Consider the following 22,919-nt stretch of genomic DNA (forward strand, 5'->3'; position numbering starts at 1 on the left):
ACGCCATAAAAGCTCAGGAAAACCAATGATAAATAACCCCCAATGCCTCTATGTGGTAAACTTGGTTCTGGTGCTGTATATATGTTGGAATTGTGGTTCTGGTAATGTAACTATGTAGTAGTCTTGGTTCTGTCAACACATCTTTATTATAATCTTGACGTATCTATTTGGTAACCTTTTAGTTCTATTTCTGTGTAATAACCTTGTTTCCATTTCTAATTCTTTATAGTAATCTTGGTTCTGGTACTGTATCTATGTAGATATCTTCAGTCTGATAAATGTCTATATAGTAAGATTGATTCTAATTGGTTCTGGTTTTCGTACTGTCCCAATGTAATATGTTTTTTATGTTGTAGTTTCCAGGTAACACATTTTGTTATATTCATGTTTTTATGCACTAACTGTCAGATCATTTACAATTAAAAACTCTAGACCAATAGGAAGGCTACGATCTCTTTATAACCCATCATAGATGTGTGTTTGGAGTGTGGTCTAGTAATATAAGATGGGAAACTAATGTGTGTAGGAAACGGGGGGGGGGGGGCAAAAAAATTGCAGGTCATGGTAGTCATGGACATTTAGGTTAGACATCTGTTTACATTTTAACACAAATGTGTCAGACCTACAATATTCAGACCCTTTTTCCTTATTATGTGGATAGAGAAGTGTTATTAAAGTAACCCATCTACATGCAGGATATTTCACTTCTACTGTTAAAACACACATATATATATATATATATATATATATACATATATATATATATATATACTTTACATATGATCCTGCATTCCAGATGGTGTGAATCAGGGATATCTATACTGGATGACAGTCTCTCCATTCCTCGTATGCTGATTCAAACTTTCCATCTAATATCCCAAGAGCGACTTGGCTCTGGATCGTAGTGTCTATTAATAGGGACGCAGAGCTCTATATAATCATTTCATAGAGGGAAAGTAGAAACAATTTCAAGAATTGCTTTGCTGAAGCAGGAAGTCAACAGAGCAGCAGAGAATATCAGTGTATAAGAAACTCATAGCAGAATACAATGGGGAACATTTCTCATAGGATTCTCTTGACCTTTTTGGTGTAAAAAAAAGTGGCCAAAAAGTTGCATATAAGGCGCACCATCAGTAAATGACTCCTAAAATTTCTAGGTTCATATATAAGGCACACCTGATTATAAGGATGAATGACCAGCAGGTGGCAGACCTGTGTACAGTTCAAGGCAGCTGTTGTCTGTATGTATGGTTCATATATAAGGCGCACCTTTGATTTCTGTGAAAATCATAGGATTTTTTGTGCGCCTAGACCGAAAAATACGATAGATTGTAATGCAAATGCTTAGAGAAAGCAGAAAGACATATTTGCAATGCAGAAGTGATGGGCTTCTGCAACGTGTCTTTAATGAAAATGAGGTCCCTGGTGACAGGTTACCTTTAACGTCTTAAATTTAAGAATCAGATTTTTCTGATTCTCCACTTTTCTTTTCACTCCAAAACAAAATTATCTATAAAAAGGATAAATACAAACAGATAATTATAGTTTAATGAAATTTATTTTAACTGGACTTATTGACCTGTTTAACCAGCAAAGAAAACATGTTATCATATTCTACAAATATAGAATGAAACATAATAATTTTCTTTAAACCAAATGTGAGTTACTGTGTTTCTGTAATGCAATGTTTAGATAGGAACTTTTAGAAAATAAGGCCTTCTTTTCCAACAACATCCTCATATTTTAAAATTGTTGCTTTTTGTACCCAAGTTTGCATTTTGTCTTCTTGGATTCATTATTGTTGTAGTTGTATAAGTTCGTAACCAATTTTTGTGTTTTTTGTGTTTTTTTTGCTTGCTCGGTTTCTTGAAAATTTGTGCATTTTTGTTTTATTACTAGTACTTTAGTTATATTTAAGGCTTTCTTCTTTTCACTTTTTTAAGTAGTAGAAGTGCCAATAAAAAACTTTTAAAAATAATTTTCCTTCTGTGTCTTTTTAATATAGTGGCTACCTAGTTTCATACCCAGGGTATAAGAAGCAGTATTTTAATTTTTTTGCTATCGTTACAGGAATAAAACCGCCCCTAAGGTACCTAGCAGCTTCTGCAGTTACTCATCACCTGGAAATCACGCGATCATCATGCCAGGACAGGGAGTGGTATTGCTGCTTCCTGCACTGTATCATCCTATTAAGTGCTGTGTACACAAAGATCAGGAAGGCAGGGGCAATAATAAAAGAGTCTCTACCTTCTCTCTGGGAAATGTCACCCCCAGTGATGCTCCTCTCATGCATCTGCAGGCTCGGCAAAGTTTCACTTCATTACAGAACATCCTATTGTTGCTTGACCACTGTAGCTTGTAAAAAACTTGTAAAAAATGCAGCAGCTTTGTATAGACAGTATACAGCATATGCTTCTCTATAAGAAGAAGTTTATAGGCACTACAACATATTGCAAACTTTACTTCCATCTTGAAATGCTATGTAAAATATTTAAATATTGAAGCCGCCTTTTTATAGGGTGGCACAGTGGTTGGCATTACAGCCTTGCAGCTCTGGGGACCTGGGTTCAAATATGTTCCGTGTCTGTGTGGGTCTCCTCTGGATTCTCCGATTACCTCCCACACTCCAAAAAAAAGAAACATACTGGTAGGTTGATCAGATTGTGAGCCCCATTGTGTGCACTATAATTCTTGGCTGTTCTCTACTCACCTATCATGGCCAGAATTAGGCTACTTTCACACTGCCGTGTGTTCGGCCGTCCGTAGCCTAGACGAGCACTCAGCCACGCAAAGAGGAGACGCTGAAGAAGCACTGCTCATCCCTCCACCACCAGGCGTCCTAGCCATATATGGGGACATATATACGTCCCCACACGTGCCGTATGAAAGGGGCCTAAGGCTGGAGGTGAAATAAAGTACCTTTTTTCACTTAAATTGGAAGTGCCAACATGTTTTTTTGCTTTGATTACGTGGATTTGTCTGGTGAAAGGATTCGGAATAGCGCCGTATCTCTACTTTCTATTTTGGATTGTGTCGCTGTTTTTTTAGATTTTTGTGGGCAGAGTTAAAAATTCACACAACTAGTTAAGGTCAGACATTAAGGAAAATGTGGTCTATAAAGAGAATCTGCTGTGCTCGCTTCTTGGTGTTGACCTTCCTTCTCCTCTCTTGTCAATAAAAGGGACTTCTGGCTCTCTACGTGATTCTCCTTTTCTTTTTTTGGCTAAAAGGGGCCCTGTGGGGAGCACGCTGTCCATGCATTTTAGATTTAAGGTGAAAAAAACTGCCATTTTTAGAGAATCCACCCAATCTCCCAATGTGTATGATCTAACCTCTTCAATTCTCCCTAATGGCAGATGTCTAGTGAGAAAAAGGGCTGGTTTGCCTCTTTTGTGTCCCCAGGGAAGATGAGCCACTGCCAAAATTAATCTGGCCACAGATCATTTTTTGGTTCCCAATTAAGGGGAAATGCACCCTCAGTTAAGCAAGGAATAGTTAACTCGCTATAACAGCTACGTTGTCTGTCTCTTTGATACACTTGCCCTTACTACCAACCTTACTCAGTGGCTGCTCAGTCTTACCAAAGAACATGTCTGTGCCTATGGGCTCCTGAAGTCCTGGACTAAATCCTGAACCTATTGTATTTTTCTGGTCACTGGTAAATAGGGATCAAGTGTTGTATTATGATAATTCATTTACTCCCAGTGGTAGAATATGTAATAACTTTGAATCCTCCTCCTTTGTCCTCCAGTAAGTTCAACTCCATTAGCTCTGTTGCATATCCACGTGCTGTATGTGTGAAGGTCACTGCTAAACCATTTGTAAGCCTAAATGGTGACATCCATCTAAATGTCTCATCATTGTCTGAGCTCACCATCGAAGGTCAACTTTGAAGATAATGATTGGAACAGTAGTGACCTCCACATAGACAATGCATTAATTTGCAATAACAGAACCTGGCATCGCAACATCTGATGCGGAACGGATAGGTACCGTAAGTAAAGTTTATTTATTTACTCAAATATTGAATAAGGAGTTTGTGAAAGTCAGGAGAATTTGGCACGTTGCATTCTTCTCAGTGAATAATAACTTTGTAACTGGTCCTTTAGATATTCAGTGATGTATTTTACAGAATATCTGAACATCTACAAAAGATTCTGTGAGTTTAAAGCGTTTTATGAACTTTTTCTAGCTCTGTGTTAACTGCAGTAATCTATGTCCCTATGGTTGATATAACAGTTATCAGGTAGTTATTTGGCAGCCTCTTCCGTCTTGTACTTGTGATAGGCCTCCAGTATTTCTGTGATAATGGTGGGATCCTCCAATGTGGTGATATCTCCAAGGTCTTCTGTGTTGCCACCAGCAATTTTCCTCAGCACGCGCCTCATTATTTTTCCTGAACGTGTTTTTGGAAGTCTCTTTACCATCTGGTGAAGAGAAAAAGAACCATTTTATCATGCAAGGAAACATTTATTGGATGCTTTTAGAAGCATAAGTTAAATATTACATTTTCAGTTTGGATAAATACAACCCAATATAAAGTATTGTACTTTTTTGGAAATAACTTGAAATAACAACAAAACAAACACAGTACAATGTCCTTTGTAAGAAGTCACTTACCAGAATATGATCGGGTATGGCGTACTTGGCTATTTTTGTGGCTACTATAGATTTCAGGTCCTCTTTTATAGCTTGTTCAGTAAGTGTTATGCCGTCTTTTAATACAACAAATGCAAATGCAGCTAAAAGAGGAAGAGACAATGGATACATCAATACCGGACTAGGTCCAAAAGATTTTAAGTTATGTTAAGTTATTCAGTGTCATTATTTCTGGTTATTAAAGGGAATTTGTCTCCAAAAGCCTTTTTCTCAAAAACACATTGGTTGGAATTTATTAAGACTGACGTTTTTAACACTTGTCTTAAACTTTTCCTACTGTCGTTGCTTTGCCACCCAGGTCTCCTAAGAAGCTCCAGCTCTTTAGTGTATCCGGATGCAATCTCCACCATGTTGGACTTGTTTAGACCAAGTCTGACTTGGCAGAAATGTCTGCTATAGTCGTATAGTCGCTGCTGGTTTTCTGTTCTTGTCCGTGACCGCCTACTCTCTTCCCTGTCAAGTTCAACTTGGCATGTGGGGTGGCAAAGACCCAAAACCGCTGGGGATGGGGAGATTTACAAGCCTTCTCCACCAGAAAACTCTTTTTTTTAATATTAACCATAGGAAAAACATGTACAATAGGTACATGAAATTACAGATTTGATTTACATTTCAGGGCATTATATATGAAGTCAGATACATTATAAAACGATATCTTATAACAGGGATAAGAATTGGCAACACTACATTTCCTAGTATTTTCCTCCCCCAATATGAACAATGGAGTTTGGTTTATTATGCCGAAACGTATCACAACAGAGTTTTTTACAAGATTCATATTTGTTCAGATAAACCTGTAACTGATAACCATAAACACAAATCACTAGATAATATATTTGGTCTGCACAACCTGGTTTAATGGTGCATTTTGTCCAGGGATCCAAGCCCATAGACATGAAAATAAAGTTAGGACCAAGCACTACTATTGTTTTTTTCATGCGTTTTAATGTCTCCAAAGTGCAAATAACAGTGGTAATATGTTATGTTTCAGCTACTTAGGCCTTTTTTTAAACACAAGGCAAAAGTTACCCAATCGAGTGGGAGCTGGTGCTGGGAATCGTGCTTATAGCACGCCGAGATGTGCGCATATCATGATAGGATGGGCATATCTGATGCATTTTAATTTAAGAACATGTAAGCTTAATAATACCTTTGGTCCACATATCCACATATCCCAAGTGTGTCTCTTTTATCCTCTGTATGATATTAGACCGTATTGCAGAACCTCATCATAAAGGTCTGCAGCCTGGTGTCAGACAATTTAGTAGTAAATGAAGCCTTGTCATTTGTGGCTATGTTTCTGCTTCTAACCTATCTCTAGATATTCTTTGGTTTGAGCCAGTACCTATTGGATTGTGGGCATGACAGACTCAAGCCAATTCTTCAGGAGACTTTGCTTTGCACTTTGAATATGCCCAATATTTGGGATCATATATTTTTCTTCTCTCTCAGGTGAGAGAGAAGCAACTGAATGGAATAAAGTGGATAAGGGCTGTAGAGGAATGGAGATGGAAAACGTCTGTGCTAACAATGTTTGCCCTTCTTTTGAAAAGTTCTGCAGTGCGGGGCAGGTCCAGATTGCATTATAAAGATCGACCAATGGAAGTGAACATTTAGGACATGCTGCGAGTCTGTTTCCCACAGCTTGACGTAGAATCATGTCATTGATCCCAGCAGTATGCGGTAGCTGGGATCCCGACTATTGAAATCCCGCCTGTTTAACCCTATGACCGTGGCATCTATAGTGCATCGGCGTGACGATCGGGACCCTCCGTGCAGGGCACCGATAAGAACCCCAGGGCTGCCTATAGTAGCAACCTGTTAGTATAGTGCTTACAGCACGATCTTACAGTGCAGCTGTCAGGCTATGCAGAATGCATAGGCTGACTGTAATATGCTGCAATACATGAGTATTGCGGTACATTACAATGAACAAGTGATTAAATGATCACTTGTTCACGTCCCAACCTGGGACAAAATAAAAAAAAGTGAAAAAAGTTTTTTCCCCAAGAAAACACAACATATTGGGTATCACCATGTCCATAACAACCCGTACAATGGAAATAAAATTGTCACTGAACACGTACGGTGAACGCATTTTTAAAAAAAACCCAAAAAAAACCGCACAAAAATTCTGACCTCATAAAAAGCTCATAAAAAGTTAATAAAAAGTGATCAAAAAGTAACATTTAGCCCTGACATGATAACAAGAAAGAGTACAGCTTGTCCCTCAAAAAAATAAGCTCTAAAACAGCTCAGTAAACAAAAAATTATAAACGTTGTGCCCATTGTTACATGGCGATGCAAAAACAAGCAAATTTCACACAATGAATTCTATATTTTGCAAAACAAGTTAAACATAAAAAGCTATATAAATGGGGTGTCCATAGAATAACGATACCACATTATTTTTATGGCATGGTGAATGTCCAGGAAAAAAAATGCTAAAAACCAAAAACAAGAATTAATGATTTTTTTAATCACCACCAAGAAAAAGTAAATAAAATCTGATAATTAGCTATTGAACCCCACATGGTGTACCTGAAAAGTGGATCTCATCCACAAAAAAATAATCCTGTAAAATTTGACATTGCAGATCTGCTCTGAATGGCGCCTCCTTCCCTTCTATACCTGGCCGTGTGCCCATACAGAAGTTTACCAACACATATGGGTCATCCTCATACTCCTCATATAGGGTATCAAACTTTGTGGAGTGTTTTGTCATTTAATATTTTGTGACATTTTAATTTTTGACCCAAATTAATACATTGTCTAAAAAAAAATACAGCTTGTAAATAACACCTCCATTTTGTTTTAACTCCTGTGAAACATCTAAAGGGTTAACACACTTCTTAAAGTTGATTTTTCACACATTGAAGGGAGCAGTTTCTATTTAGGCTTCTGAAAGTCACTTAAACCTGAGCAGGTGCCTCTAAATAAGGGTTTTTTGCAATTTTCATAAAAATAAGAAAAATTGCACCCACAATTCTGAACCTCCTAACAACCTAGAAAAGAGAGATGATGCATAAAAAGCCATGCCAGTATAAAGCAGACATTTGGGAAATGTTAGTTATAAAGTTACTTGGGTGCTACAACTATCTGCCTGAAAAGCAGAAAAATTTGAACTGTGAAAATGAATAATTTTTAGAAATTTTTGCCAAATTTCCATTTTTCATAACTAAACACAAAAGATGTCATCAAAATTTTTATACTACTTTGAAGTACAATGTGTGACGAGAAAACAATCTCAAAATCCCCTGGATATGTTAAAGCGTTACAAGGGTATAACCTTCTATAATGACACAGGGCAAATTTTAAAAATCAGGCCTGGTCCTAAGGTCCTAAAATGGCTTAGACCTTGAGGGGTTAATGTATAGTTTTGTCAGTGAAGATTCACTATAAATTGTAACTTATTCAGAATTATGTCTGCTTATTGCAGTTTGAGGAATCTACTAGGTGTTAACTGCTGGGTAACTGAAATGTCCCGATCAGTTAGTGATTATGGCTTCCTCCATTGACCATTGAATTGAATTGTTCTCTATAAGACATATTCCTTATACAAAGAATATTAAGCTGTGGACTACAGCTGTTGCTAAGTAGTTTCAATTGGAAAGTTGCCCTTCAATGACTCTCCATGAGCTGCAGCCTAGGAGCTTTGTGTGACCGCAAGGTTATAGCCATAAACACTTCTGCTAAACTTTCTAATCGCACAATTAAAAGGTGATTGTGAGGCAGCGACTGCCAAGCTCAGCCAAGGCTCTGCTATTCGGTTAACTACGTGGCGGCTCTCCAAGAAACGGATTAGGACGGGCTGAGAAGATGTAATCAAACTGAATTTGGAAGACCATCAAACCGATAACTATTTTATTGATGATGTGTAGCCTTTATTACTAACTAAAATGAAACTTGTAAAAGACTTTGCTCGGTGACAATGCTTGTCATCCCATCTAACTTTATGATATCATTTATGTACATACGGAAGAACTGGGCATATTTATGACTTTATAGGTCATGAATAACTGGGATTACTGCCAGACTTCATAATATTGGTCTTCAAAATGTTTTAAAAAGTTGCGCCTGATAAGTAAAAGTTCCAGTTTCTGAGCATTCGCGCAAGACGCTCCAGCATGCACACAATGTGAGTTTGATGCAAGTTCCATGCATCAAACTCACTCGTGGGCAATAGGCCTAAGGCTCTGTTCACACCTGCATTGGGGGCTTCCATTTCAATCTCTGATTTAGTCATGTAAACTCAGAACAGTGGAGCAGATTTATCAAAGTGTTTATGACAGAATTATGTTGGAATTTGCACAAAAAAATGTTTGGTGCAAGGGTTTAAGGGTGATGTCAGACGTGCCGCTTTGTCTGCATTGGCGTTACCGATCACGCTCGTTCTCGTTACCATAGAAACGCCAATGCGATCGGGCCGCGGCCCGCCCTGGTGGCCAGGATGTGCCAGGATTTTGGCACAGTTTTCTGGCATAAACTAAGCCAACTAAAAGCAGATGCGATGTATGACTACAACAGATTTTTCATCCAACATGAGACAGAGTGATAATAATAATAATAATAATCTTTGTTTATATAGCGCCATCAAATTCCGTAGCGCTTTACAAATCAGTGTGCAGCATAAGATGGCCTGCCCAAACTTTGCACCTTACAACATTTTTGATAAATCTGCCCCATTGACTTCAATGTACGCTAGGTTACTTTCGGCTAAGCTTCTATTTTTAACAGTGGAAAAAAAGACTGATTTGTTAAGGCACATCTGTGGCCAACCTACTGTTATGGGGCATCTGTGGCCACTTGAAATGTGACACATATATTCCCAACTACATGTCACTATATGAGATAGTAAGCTTCTGTATGTATCCATATTGTATATGTAAATAACTATTTGTATCCAATGAGTGTAACAAAACATTCCTGTTTATCTTGCTCGCACATCCAGCATTGCCCCCTCTTATCTTCTTCTACTTTCTGTTTGTTAAACTGCTGGTAAAAGCCATCAGCCTCCCATTGCTCTTTTCCACTGCTGTCTGCTTGAGGCAAGTACATTCTAGTTTAAAGCATATCTAACATTATTTGTGCTCATTATGGGGGAGGGGGAAATTGACATACCATTGTCGGTGCACCAACACATGATACAATCGTGCCCCCCCCCCAGCACACGCCGGAATTATCGGGAAGCTCCGGAAAAATTTGACTGGGGTTTCGTGCCCAAACGCCTTAGCTTAAGCCAGAAACTGTGCACTGAGCCGCTTGGCGTGGAGAGGGTGTAAGAGGGAAAATAGGCAGTTTCTGGCCATGCACTAGGAACAGCACCTATTTTCGAGCTTGTACACCGGAATCCTGGCACACAAGCACTAATGAACCCCCCTATATATGTGTTAATGTTGCATTTTGTATATGTTTTTTTTCCATCTGTAGACATCTGTAATTGTAAGTTGTCCCTAAACTGGAAGAAGGGATGTGGAAACTAGCTGCATTTAGGTCTCCAATACACTGCACACATAAGAAAATAGGGATCAGCTGAAGTCTCACTCAAACAGTGTAGAGAAATATTGGTCAGTACTGGGAGATTAAAATACAATTATATCCAACAGCTCATTTGTGTATTTCTTTCCTTTTCCCTCTCCCCATTCATAAACCTATGTTAGGTCCTTATATAGCCAACTGCGGACAACCTGGTACCCAGGGGCGTAACTTGAGGGGGTGCAGAGGGTGCGGTCGCACCAGGGCGCAAGAGGTTTAGGGGGCCCATAAGGTCTCAATTTCCCATATGAGAAGACTATAACTATAAAACATACATTATAGTCGGGGGCCTGGCACAGACTTTGCACTGGGGCCCATCAGCTTCTAGTTACGCCACTGCTGGTACCATTTGTTTTGCTGTCGGTGTCCCTGTTCAGAATTCATATCACTTTCTATCCTTTTGTGTTGTGTGTGTCTATCCTAGTGTCTGTCCCAGTGAAGCTCTCTGGCCACAGCTATGGTAACTCACTTTTGCCCCAGGCTGCCATGAGCTGTAGGACTTGACACAATGGGGGTCATTTACTAAGGGCCCGATTCGCGTTTTACCCCAATGGGGCAGATTTACTTACCCGGTCCGTTCGCGATCCAGCGGCGCGTTCTCTGCGGTGGATTCGTGTCCGGCCGGGATTCATCAAGGCAGTTCCTCCGACGTCCACCAGGTGGCGCTGCTGCGCTAAAGTTCTCTGAAATGCACTGAAGTTCACGATCCTATCCTGGATGAAGGTGAGTGCAAGCCCCACGACACAATTTCCTTTTTTAAATGCGGCGGTTTTTCCGAATCCGTCGGGTTTTCGTTCGGCCACGCCCCCCGATTTCCGTCGCGTGCATGCCGGTTCCGATGCGCCACAATCCGATCGCGTGCACCAAAATCCCGGGGCAATTCAGGTACAATCGGTGCAAATCGGAAATATTCGGGTAACACGTCGGGAAAACGCGAATCGGGCCCTTAGTAAATGACCCCCAATATTCATGTCTGATGAAATCTAGGGCTAAATTACAGGAAATTTCCAGCATCCAGAAGTAACAGTGGAAAGTGAGGTGTCTGTTAACTTGGATTAATTTGCAAGTTGGACATTCTTCAATTAGAGACTCCCTTACTGTGACATGACTGTGTATATTATCCCTGTATTATTACATCACATTATAGATCTCTTTATAGTGACATCATTCTCTAACATTATCTAAGACTATCTAAAGTAGAGCCACATTGTAGTGCTCCATTCCATGTTTTACTATTGGACCCCAAGATTACTAGTTACACCCCTGGCTGCGCCTTACCACACCCATAATGGTTGTTCCTGTGGGTCATTTTACTGGCCTCCATTGGAGAGACAATGTCAATACTATTAATTAATATTGTTAATGCTATTAATAACACCATCCAATACCTATAGCTTTAGGGATGTGACAACCAGTGCATATTTTTTTTTTTTTTTTTTTTATGGCCTCTTTTTTTTCTTAACCAGGAAAACCCCTTTAGGCCTTTGACTTCTTAAATACAGGAGTCATTGTTACGATTATTATGTAAGCCCTATTTTATCTTGCGCTGTGGCTATCAGTGATGTCACATTCCCCACTGTTCATTGACATGTAGTAAGAATAACATGAGGAAAGTCTTCCAGAGAAGCGAATGTGATAATGATTTATGACCGTCATTCAACAGACTGGGATTGTAAGAAACCTTTATGAGGGTTACTCATTACCTTAGATATTCTTCCCCCAGGAGTTTCCATATATCAGTGCCCTACATGGCTCAATAGATGAACACTCATTGAACTGTCCTTGAAATGATATCACAGGGCCTGGCCTGATCTCTTAGACGTTTTGACTGACTACCTTTGCCAGGTTAATAAGTGTTAAGCTAACTAGGAAAAGGAGAAAGTTATATTTGCCTTAAATACTTAGCTGTTACCTGAAGGTGGTTGAAAATTCACCACCAGTGATGAATTTTCCTACATTTCTATGAAATCACAGAATGGATCCAGAAATAAATTATATTCTGATTATGAAGGATACTTACTACACACTGAAATGACAGCTGTTTAAAAGGCTTGTGGAGGTAGTAGATTCCCTTTAATGACTGAAGTAGATCTCCTGCTTTTGTTGTCCCTACACTGTCTTTTGTTAATCCTTTAACCTAAAATCTTTATCTTTCTTATAAGCAAATTACCTTTAGAGGCTAGTGGGGTGTGTCTGAGCACCGGAAGCAAAGCCTACACCATGCCCAAGTAGCTTCTCTTCCTCTTGTGCTTCCTCGGCAGGCGAAAAAAAACGTCTAGTCATAGCTATGACCAAGGGTGTTTTTTCACTTGTAATGTGTCAGATTGTTTCCATGTATGTAGTCACTCTTTTAATGTAACGCAATAAAAATATATAAAGATTATTATCTATGTAAAATACTGTATATTAAAACAATGGTAGTCCAGGGCTTACATGCCCAATGTATGAAAATTGGACACCATTAGCCCTATACATAGGGGAGTTTGTAACAATTTACTTCCAATATGTAAAGATATTAAATGTCGACCTAGTCTTACTAATGGGACCAAAAATAACTATATTATATAGTAAACAGCAGAAGACTTTTTACCTTCTCCTTTGATGTCATGGGGAAAACCAATGACAGCAGTTTCTGGGACATCTGGGTGTTCATCCTAAAAGTTCAATAGATTAATACATTTCTAATATTGGCATACATGTTATTAATACATGTATTAAATGTTTTATTAGGTAAGCAAACCGGATTGTCCTGCATGTTAAAGGCCAAGTTACATCAAATAGAAAAATAACCATAAACTGACCAGCACGGGCAACTCTGCTTATTTTTAATAAGGAATGTAAGCAAATACTCTTGTCAAAAAAAAGTTTGATGCCTGAATTTCTGCTTCCAGTTTATTGGACACACTAGATTGCATCTTTTGGGAACCCTGATGAATTATGTCAATGAGCATTACTAAAGCCCCTCTGTGCTTTAGATTCACAAGCTGTAGGAGCACTTCCCTCCTCTCACTCTGGGTTGAAACTTCCATTGCTGTTGAAACACACCGGGAAAATATGAAAACAAGTTTTCCATGATGGGATAAGGAAAACCACACCTCCTTTAGTTACCTTGTAAGGCGGCTCCCTTGGCATCAAGCATGACTTTCAGGAAGCCTAATGACATGATGCGGCATTAAAACCAAACCAGTATCTATTCCAGAAGGAACAGATTCCCAACTGTAGACAGCACTGTTTCGTCTTTGACTATGGTCGGGAAGTTCGCCTTACAGAAACTTTGCCAATTAATGCAGCCTTGTAGGCTTGTGGGGATTTATAGCCATTGCTGCTCCACAAGGGGATTCTGGGTAAATATGCAGAAAAGTTTTACATGATGGGATAAGGAAAACCACACCTCTTTCAGCTACTACTTCGTGACTCTAAACAAACTGAATACACTCAAAGCTTTCCATCCAAGATTTCACAAGTAACTCTGAACTATGCCATATAATGGACAGGGTGTAGTCCTCAAGTGATAAGCCAACCTAGCGTGATTTACAGTCTCTCTCTCTACCTGTAATCTTAGCTGAAATATTCTTAGTTTCTAAGAAAGGAAATAATCAATGTCATTGTCTACAATATATGCATATATGGGTTACACCTCTCTTGATCCTTGAATCTCCATGGTGGACTGTCATTCCCTGTCCTGTTGAGACACACTTGACATAATTGAGTGTATAACTGCAGGAAAAGAAGGTGCATAACCATATAATGGTGAAAACCATTGGACCTGGACTATATCATGTGACTCATGTTGAATATTTTGAAACTATTCCCAAAGCAAAAAAGGGGATGGTCACCACAACGTATATTGCTATATTGCTATATTGCTATATTGCTACTGGGTTTTGCCAGTGTTGACTGTGACTGCACTGTGCTTGGTTTATGGAGCCTCATCAGCACACGGGTCCTTTTCCAGGGACCGAGCACATTCGTGTGTTTCCTTGACCTTTAATTTCACAGAGTTCTCAATTACAGGCATTATGTACAAAGATAGGTTATTTAGTTTTGTTCTTAAGTTGCATTTGTATGTAAGTTGAAACTGTATATTTTATAATTGTAGCTTCAGACTAATTTTTTTTTGTCCCAGTGACAATTGGATTTTCAAATTGATTTGGGAAAAATAACTTCATTACAGACACCTTACAGCTGATCATTGCAGCCTGGGACTAAATTAAGCAGCCTGGGATTAAATTAAGATATATTTTCACCAGAGGTTACATTGGGCAGAGAGGTGCTTCGGTAACTATGGGTCATTTGTAAGTAGGGTGTCCTTAAAGGTCATTAACCACTGGATTACAGGTGGTAGAAAGTCCTAAATAGGCTGCTTGTTATGTCTAGAGCATGGGGGGACCATGTTTTACATGTATTTTGGCGTTTTTATTGCAGAAATAATAACTTAGTAAAAGTGCCAGAGGCGCTCAGGCCTGGGCGCCTCTTGACTTCCCCGGCTTTTATTTAATGCACTCCTCCTACTGCAAGCCTCCTCCTGCTCCAGGCCGGGGAATTAGGATCTGGCCAGTGACATCAGAGCCAGGGTATGGAGAGAGCTAGGCATGTGCTTTCTCCTAGTTCCACACCTGGGAGTAGGAGGGGCGTGGATAAATAAAAAGCCGGGGAAGCCGAGTGGCACGCGGCACCGTTTCCCTGAGCGCCTCCAGTTGTTTTAAAAATGTATTATTTCGGGAATAAAAATGCTAAAATACATGTAAACCACTATCCCCCCATCCCCTAGACATAATGAGCAGCCTATTTAGGACCAACAGTAATCCTTTATGTAGGGGACCAACTGAATATATGATAATTATGTATTTATAAAACAAAATAGTTATGTAATAAGAAAACGTAACATACCAAAGCATCTTCAATCTCTGCGGTGCCAAGTCTGTGCCCACTGATGTTTATGACGTCATCCATTCGACCCGTTATCTGGTAGTGTCCTTCATCTGACCTATAAGCTCCATCACCAGTAAAATAATAGCCTGGAAGGGAAGATGTAAAGTGCATAGAGATAATCCACTATACAAGTTTAATCAGATCTCCTGTAAATAAAGCACAGCATGTATGTGGCACTATAGATGTAGGGATTATTCCCATATATTTTTACTGTTATACTTGTGGACTGCACAACGACCTGTCATTAAGTAAACGAAGCCAAAACTGGAGAAGTTATGTATCTAGTTATGAATGGAGCAGATGGTGTTCCTAAAGTTTTTTTACGGTCTATGGAAATACTGAATAATCACTATTATATTTACATGTACAACATGTCTAATGCTGTGCTGTACACAGAACCAAGAGCTTCATATGCAGAATCATTGTTTGTGAAAGCCGTAGCAATGTTTTATGAATATTGACATGTTTTTCCAGGGTGGAGGTTATTTTATGAATGGCTTCCACTTTATCAGTGATTTCTGGCTTCCTTTCTTATCAGTTATGACTATGCTATTATTCTCATATATACCAGAGCAGCTACAGTAGATGTAACAGACTCCGAGTATTGATTGTTGATCAGTACAGTGTTATTGTATGATAACTATATCATATTGTTACATAAGAACTATATCATGCTATCCAATAACATTGTAATAATGATTCTGCTATGTTTTTGCATTATCATTATACGGCAGATAAAAGCTATTGAGACTTTGAGCAAGCTGCATACTGCACAGTGTATAAAGGATATATTATGGACTCTAAAGATATCTAATATACAACTTTTACCTGGATATGTCTTGAAATAAGCATCAACAAATCTCTGATGGTCTCCATATATAGTTCTGGCCATACCAGGCCAGGCTTGGGCAATACAGAGTGCCCCAGAAACATCACCACCTTCAATAACCTTGCCCTGATAATAGAAATATAGTGTTACCTCTGTAACTCCTTGTTACCTATGATATTACAACAGATGGGATTCTATTTATAGGGTCACCTGTGCCTGAAGATGCTCACCTCTGATCAAAATGTAATAATAATAATACTTCATACATAAAATCCATGTCTAGACAAGCTCATTCTGATCAACACATTGGGGTTTATTTACTTAGGTCTCACGACTGCACTTTCGTCGGGTATTTCAGGATTTTCGCCTCTGGGACAGGTATTTAATTGGGGATCGGATTGTCGCACTTTCATACGACAGTAATTGGGCCGTCTGATTCGGACTGAGTGTGGGATTTAATTTAAAATTGTGTCGCAGGATCAAGCACTTATATGCACCAGGAAGAAGAAGGTGAACTCTGGCGGACCTGAAGGGGGGAAGCGACACATGCTGGATATCGGGCGCACAAACTTTGTGAATCGCGGCACAGTGCATTATCATTGTCTGTGAACTCCTCGGACAGGTAAGTAAACATGGCCCATTGTGTAATGAAGTTATACAACTTTCCAATATACTTTCTGAGTCAATATTTTGCTGTTTTCTAGATCATTCAAAAGGAAGCTTCATTGTTTACTTCCTGTGGATAGAAACGTGGTCATGTGGTCATGTGATGTGACACAGGGGCATGGCTCGTTATAGCACAAAGCTCTGACTACTCTCTCTAATACTAACGAGTCGCACGCCTGTGTGACATCACATGACCAAGGACAGGTTTCTATCCACAGGCAGTAAACAATGAAGCTTCCTATAGAATGACAGCAAGCAGAGATCTATAATTGATGCAGAAAGTACATTGGAAAATTGGATAACTTTTCTATACCTAAACAATATCAGTTATTTGCTAAAAATGGAACACCCTTTGAAGTTACATATTCTAGAGCAACCCCGAGTTATAATGGTTACTGTTCAGTGAGTGAAGACTACAGCTTACGTTTTCATTTAGTAGGGTCGGTCTTATCCCGAAGAAAGGTCTCATAGCCATTGCTGGAATAATCTCCCCATCAGATTCTGAAGGACGAGGTGAAATGCAGATTCCTCCAGTTTCTGTAAAACATAATGAACCCATTAACATTTATCTCTGGAGATATGGAACATGCAATCTATTCTTGCTTGAGGGCAACTGATATCCAAAGAGGAATATTATATCACAGTACAAAAACCCTGAAATCAATAACTCTCCTTTAACACTAATATTTTAGATATGGTTAGTTTTATTTCTTATATATGATAAAATTCTAGTCTGTACCAAACAAATACATATGTACATGGCAGACTGTAGAGCCCCTTCACCTTCTTTTTCCAGCCTCTAAAATTGACTTATCTCAGGTAAAATGTGACTTTTCAGCTCATTAGCATATGGGTTTGGGGTTGACATTTTATAGGTAAGCGGACAAGAAAAGACATTACATACCCTACCGGACCCCTCGTTGCTCCTCAGATTAATGGAGCAGACGGCAGCGCATTACTGTTCTGCTCCATAAATCTCTATGGAGCTGATGGAGAACACCAAGCACTGAAACCCCCACTGATCAGCAAGTTAGGCCCTATCCCGTGGATATTGTAGCATTATAGCCACCAAAAATAAATATATTGTTACATGTAATCCATGTTAAGTGAAACTGTTATTTATGTATTTTTTAATAAAATTAAACTTCATTTTAATTCAGTTTTTCCCCTTAAGTGAAGCAAATGTGAATTGTAGATGATGCAGTTTTGAAGCAAATGTGAATTGTAGATGATGCAGTTTTGATTTGGATATAGGTAGATGCATTTAGGGATAAAATGTTGCATTATATTACAGAATGGTATAATAATAATGGGATCAATAGATAGAATAGATAGATAGATAGATAGATAGATAGATAGATAGATAGATAGATAGATAGATAGATAGATGATAGATAGATAGATAGATAGATAGATAGATAGATAGATAGATAGATAGATAGAATACATAGAACAGATAGATACAACACAGACAGAGTAGATAAATACTATCTATATACAAATGTGGTTGCCTGTATATATACATATTACTATACTGTTGATTTTGTTTTCTTTCTGTAGTATATACAACAATTCAAGGCTTTAAGTGATACATTTAGGGTTTTGTCTTAGTCACAAATGAAACCACAAATCTCTGAGCCCTTTCATTAAGACATCAGGAAAAAAAAAGCACCATTACATTGTAAGCAGCCATTTTTAACAATTAACTAAGCCTCGGCAAAGTGAACTCATTTATCCAGAGAGAGAATTATCCTCTGCCTTATCAGTAAAGAAGTAAAGTGAATATATAAAGAGCTTTAGGGCACCAAATTACTTTTATTACTCGGTATTAGGCTACGCTGCCCATTATCTGCGTCCTGAGATTATGCTGCTGTACCACCACAAATCTTAATCATTCTCATTCTGGGTAGATCCGAATTAGATGCATTCAGAGATTTCCTTCTGCAGGATCAAACTTAATTGGATCCTTAAAAATTTACTTTTGGCCAAATAGCCAATATGACTATAAGGAAGGAAATACAACATAGAGGATACAAATGGGAATGTCATGTTTACAAACAACATTCATCTGGGATCCACGAGGACCACTTAACAAATTAAAAAGATATTACACAAATCTCTGCAAATTAATTTGACTAAGTACATGCAAATGAGACCCCACTAATTACCGTAACTTAATCGCTTCAAATCTCCTTAAATGAAGCTCAACTGTAATTGGTACAGTAGGTCCCTTGGAAGGCAGTGATGCTTAATACGCATGATGCTTATCCCTCTGCAATGACAATTAACCCCTTCTAGACAAATGAGGGTGACATTGCATTATGGGAGTCAAAATATATTATTCTAGAAGCACAATATTGTTGAGAGAAAAGTCATAGCGAACATAATAGCTTTTTCATTCATTAGTTTTAGGATATAATTTTAGTGCTCTTTTTGTTGGTTTATGTTTTATTACTATAAGACAGAAAGTAAAAGAAAATATTTATTTCTACTGTACTATTGGAAGGAGGCTCTAGTGCCCTGCCAAAAAGGAGATCATTTGTCTAAATGACCATCTCAGCCAAAAACATCTTCAAGAACATCATTGCGGAATATCTAGCACAAGGTAGCAACCCAAAAGTAGCCTCTGGGAGCTTTTTATAGGATAGAGGGGGAAACATTGTTATGCCTTCATGTAGCAAAATCCGTTGTCTTATCACGCCAAACCATCATGTATTTGTCAATTAATTTTTTTTCCAGGTGTCAGACTATCCTTGTTAGAGTAACTTCTGCTAGACAAAATGTCATAGCTTGCTGTGTCATCCATGATCTTTGATGCACTCTATGATGGAGGTTCAAAATTGAGCCTTGTATTGGTTCCACTTATACCAAACTTTAACAAGCTAATAATAGAGTCATCTATATTACACTTACATTGTTAAAGTTCAGCATTCACCGCTAGGAGCCATGGGTCATGTGACCTATGGGCAGCAGGACTCAGGATTTCCTGTTATGTCCCGGGTCCTGCTGGTTTCAGGCACTGGGGAGGTCATGCAGTTATTACCAAGACATAACAGAGTTCACCATCTTTTTATTGGTGCATCTAAGTGCTTGGGCATGCGACACGATTTGAAAGTTAAATCCCACCCTCAGTCTGAATCAGTCGGATAGTCTGACAGCACGCCCCCCTAAATTGTGACGCATAGAAGCCAGCGTGTGCCAAAATACAGGCGTGTGTCAAAATCCCGGTGCATACACTTCTTAAATACCTGTGCAAGCCGTGTAATCCCCGAAAATGGTGCACAGTCTGACGAAAGTGAGCAGCGCGACCCTTAGTAAATGAGCCCCAATGTCTGCCAGTTCACCATCTGCCGGAAGCTAGCAGGACACAAGACATCACAGGAAGTCCCGGGTTCTGTGGACCAGAGATTACTTGACCCGCGGCGAACGCCAAACTTTAACAAGGTAGTACAATATGAGTGACCCTATTGAGGTCTTATACCAAGCTTTAAGGTCTTATACCCCCTATAAATGCAGACATGAAGATAGTGTAAAATACACAAGAATCTTTGGATTATGAATGGAGAAAAACCTGCTTTTTATAGCCTTCTGCATAGTAAGTGAATTTTATATGAAGCTATTATATGTGACAGATCTATATATTGCCTTTTATATACGCATAGTGCATAAAGTTCAAAGTCATATACCATATAACATTGTCTCCCATTGTCTCTTTGCAGAATTTACTTTCCAACTCAGGACAGATATTGTATCCATGGCTGATTGTGTTGAAGTGAAACATGTTTTATTTGCTTAGATAACGTTACTCTATATAGCTTCCTTATGTATATAGACAATGTAGACAGTGATCTTGCTTGACTTGCTTCAGTGATTTTCCTACATACAGTAATGGAAGGTCGCACCAGCACTGCATCCATTACCCTTATCTGGTTTATTTTCTCTTACTTCTAACCTTACATTTATTCCACCCTCACATGTCTGTATATGATCAGTAAGTTAAAACAGGGGTTGGTCCATATATTACCATTTTTTTCTTCTTGTACCATCTTTTTCTATATGTTTTCTGTGTAGGTTACATCTTTTTGACTTGACTTGGAAATACTGTAGGAGATTTATCATTGTTTTTTTTATGTCTATGTAAGGCGTTGTTTTGGCGCAGCTGTGATGCAATAGCTGTTTTGTGGCTTTCCAATGTGCCAAATGAACATAGGACAATGCAAAGTCATTTTGAGATAGACCCTGCTTGCACCAAATTCATTCTTTGCATAGACTAGTTTTCACAATACGACTGAATTCATGATTTGTGATTTAGGTGCAAGTTTTGGCACAAATTTACGCCATTCCCCACCCTGGACTATGTGACTGTAGTGGAACTCCAAAGACAGACATATGGGCGTATTTATCAGGGCCTCTGAGCCCTGAAATAATCGCAAATGCTAGCTGAAGCCTTTTGATGTATTGCGCTGCGAAAATACAGGGGCTGGGCAATAATACCTCATCACATGATAAATAATACCTCTGCACTAATGATAAATGACTAAATGCATTATATGTAGAAGTGCAGAGGACTGGACTCGAGGTGCATAATTAAGAGACCACGGAGCCTGAAGAAGCTCTGATGATAACCCCACGAGCTCCTCAGGCTCATTTGCATAATTTTAAAATATTTGCGGCAAAACGAGGGCTTAAAAAATTAAAAGAAGAGTGGATCCTGATCAAGGGGATCACTATCGTATAAGTGTGTTTGGTTTATATTACTGGATCCTTCTGGTAGATTTCCTTTTACCGGTATTTTGGTTTTATACCACTGAATAAAACATGTGGAATTGCTTGTTTTTTTCTGAATTGCTACAATAAAGAATTATTTACTGGAAATCATTTTGCAAATGCTGGATCAAACTTTTATTTGCCATTCACCCATTCTATCACATTGCCATGCTTTTTTGAATATGTCGACAAGGGCGGAGAATCCCTAGTTGGGATAAAGATAAAAGGAAATGTTCATTTTGGGTAATAAAGTAGCAATTATGTTACTGTATGCACTATGGCTACTTAGGATAGACACATTTCCCATGTTGTACTATACACTGAAACATCTGTCAAATCATTTTTAGAGATGTTTCTTTCTTAATTTGTGCCTCATATAAAGTATTACATTATAATACCTCGCTCTATAGAATAATTACCTTGTAGTGGAAAATTCCAGTACTGCAAAGATATTTGAATAGGCATGTGAACTTTACAGGCCAGCGATAAAGTAAGAAGATTATTCTACATAAGGATTGTACATGTTAAATATTATCTAAATTGTGGTGCTATAGCACTAGACCAAGGGCAGACACAAAGCAGAGGGCCCCTGTGTAACAAAGGTATTTGGGGACTGCAGATTGATAGACAGAAGGGACACATCCTCCATTCTCCGAGAACCTTGATTCTATTCTAGTACCATATGTAGGAAGTGAATACCAGACTTAAAGGGGCTATAATATTCATACAGCCCAGGGTCCATGGTAGTCTTTATCGGCCCCTGAAACTAGTCCCAACTTTATGAATACCATTTGTCTTACCATTTATTTCTATGGGATTTCTGAGAGACTTGTTGCTCAGCTATTGTCAGATATATAAGAAAATGAGTAGTGAGAGAATCAGATCACATCAGGTTTGTGGTTCTGTGAAATACAGAACCATAGATACAGGCAGTTTATAAACTTTCTTTATCTCCAGTTTTATAGATCATAATACAAAAAGCCTGTCACATTTTGAAAGTTGAGATTCTTAGCTTTGATATGGAACCAAAAACATGTTTCTAGGTGCTATAGAACCGATAATAGGGGCATAGGAGTGACACTCCCTGTATCCTCTAAACAGGTTCGCTTTGAAGTTTTCATGGATGTGATGCAGCAATTTTACATTGTAACGGCATTGTGAAAATAACTGAACCAAATGTGTTTCCACAGTAGGTGTAGATTGAGTTATCAGAAGTTTTTACCTGTTTGCCACCATGTGTCCACAAGATCGCACCTTCCTTCCCCGACCACATTGTAAAACCATTCCCAAGCTTCATGGTTTATCGGTTCGCCCACTGAAATCATAGAACAAGATTAATGAAGCTGGTACTTATCACACTGTGACCTACCAGAGCAGGACAAGGAGAATCGAGTTCAGGAAGGGCAACTTTTTCCAAGGCATGTGACAATATCACACGGCTCAACAGAGGCTGTAGAAAGGTGTTTGTTTCTCTAGTGCTTTGATGATGACAGAAGGAATTTCTGTTCTGTGTTAAGTGTGATACAGTTTA

The 22,919-nt window shown here is 38.7% G+C and overlaps 1 protein-coding gene across 1 annotated transcript in view; it reads right to left on the reverse strand.

Moving 5' to 3' along the window:
* Positions 1-1,539: 1,539 nt before the first annotated feature.
* ACSS1 (acyl-CoA synthetase short chain family member 1) overlaps positions 1,540-22,919 on the reverse strand; it is a 62,643-nt gene continuing 41,263 nt past the window's right edge. Inside the window, exons 8-14 of the mRNA XM_072140682.1 lie at positions 22,611-22,703; positions 17,046-17,158; positions 15,955-16,081; positions 15,085-15,212; positions 12,785-12,848; positions 4,621-4,742; positions 1,540-4,427 (exon numbers count right to left, since the gene is read on the reverse strand). Coding sequence (XP_071996783.1) covers positions 4,251-4,427; positions 4,621-4,742; positions 12,785-12,848; positions 15,085-15,212; positions 15,955-16,081; positions 17,046-17,158; positions 22,611-22,703 — 824 coding nt within the window. The 3' untranslated portion in view covers positions 1,540-4,250. The remainder of the gene's footprint in view (positions 4,428-4,620; positions 4,743-12,784; positions 12,849-15,084; positions 15,213-15,954; positions 16,082-17,045; positions 17,159-22,610; positions 22,704-22,919) is intronic.

The sequence above is a fragment of the Engystomops pustulosus genome, chromosome 3 (assembly GCF_040894005.1).
Source record: "Engystomops pustulosus chromosome 3, aEngPut4.maternal, whole genome shotgun sequence".
Taxonomy (NCBI): domain Eukaryota; kingdom Metazoa; phylum Chordata; class Amphibia; order Anura; family Leptodactylidae; genus Engystomops; species Engystomops pustulosus.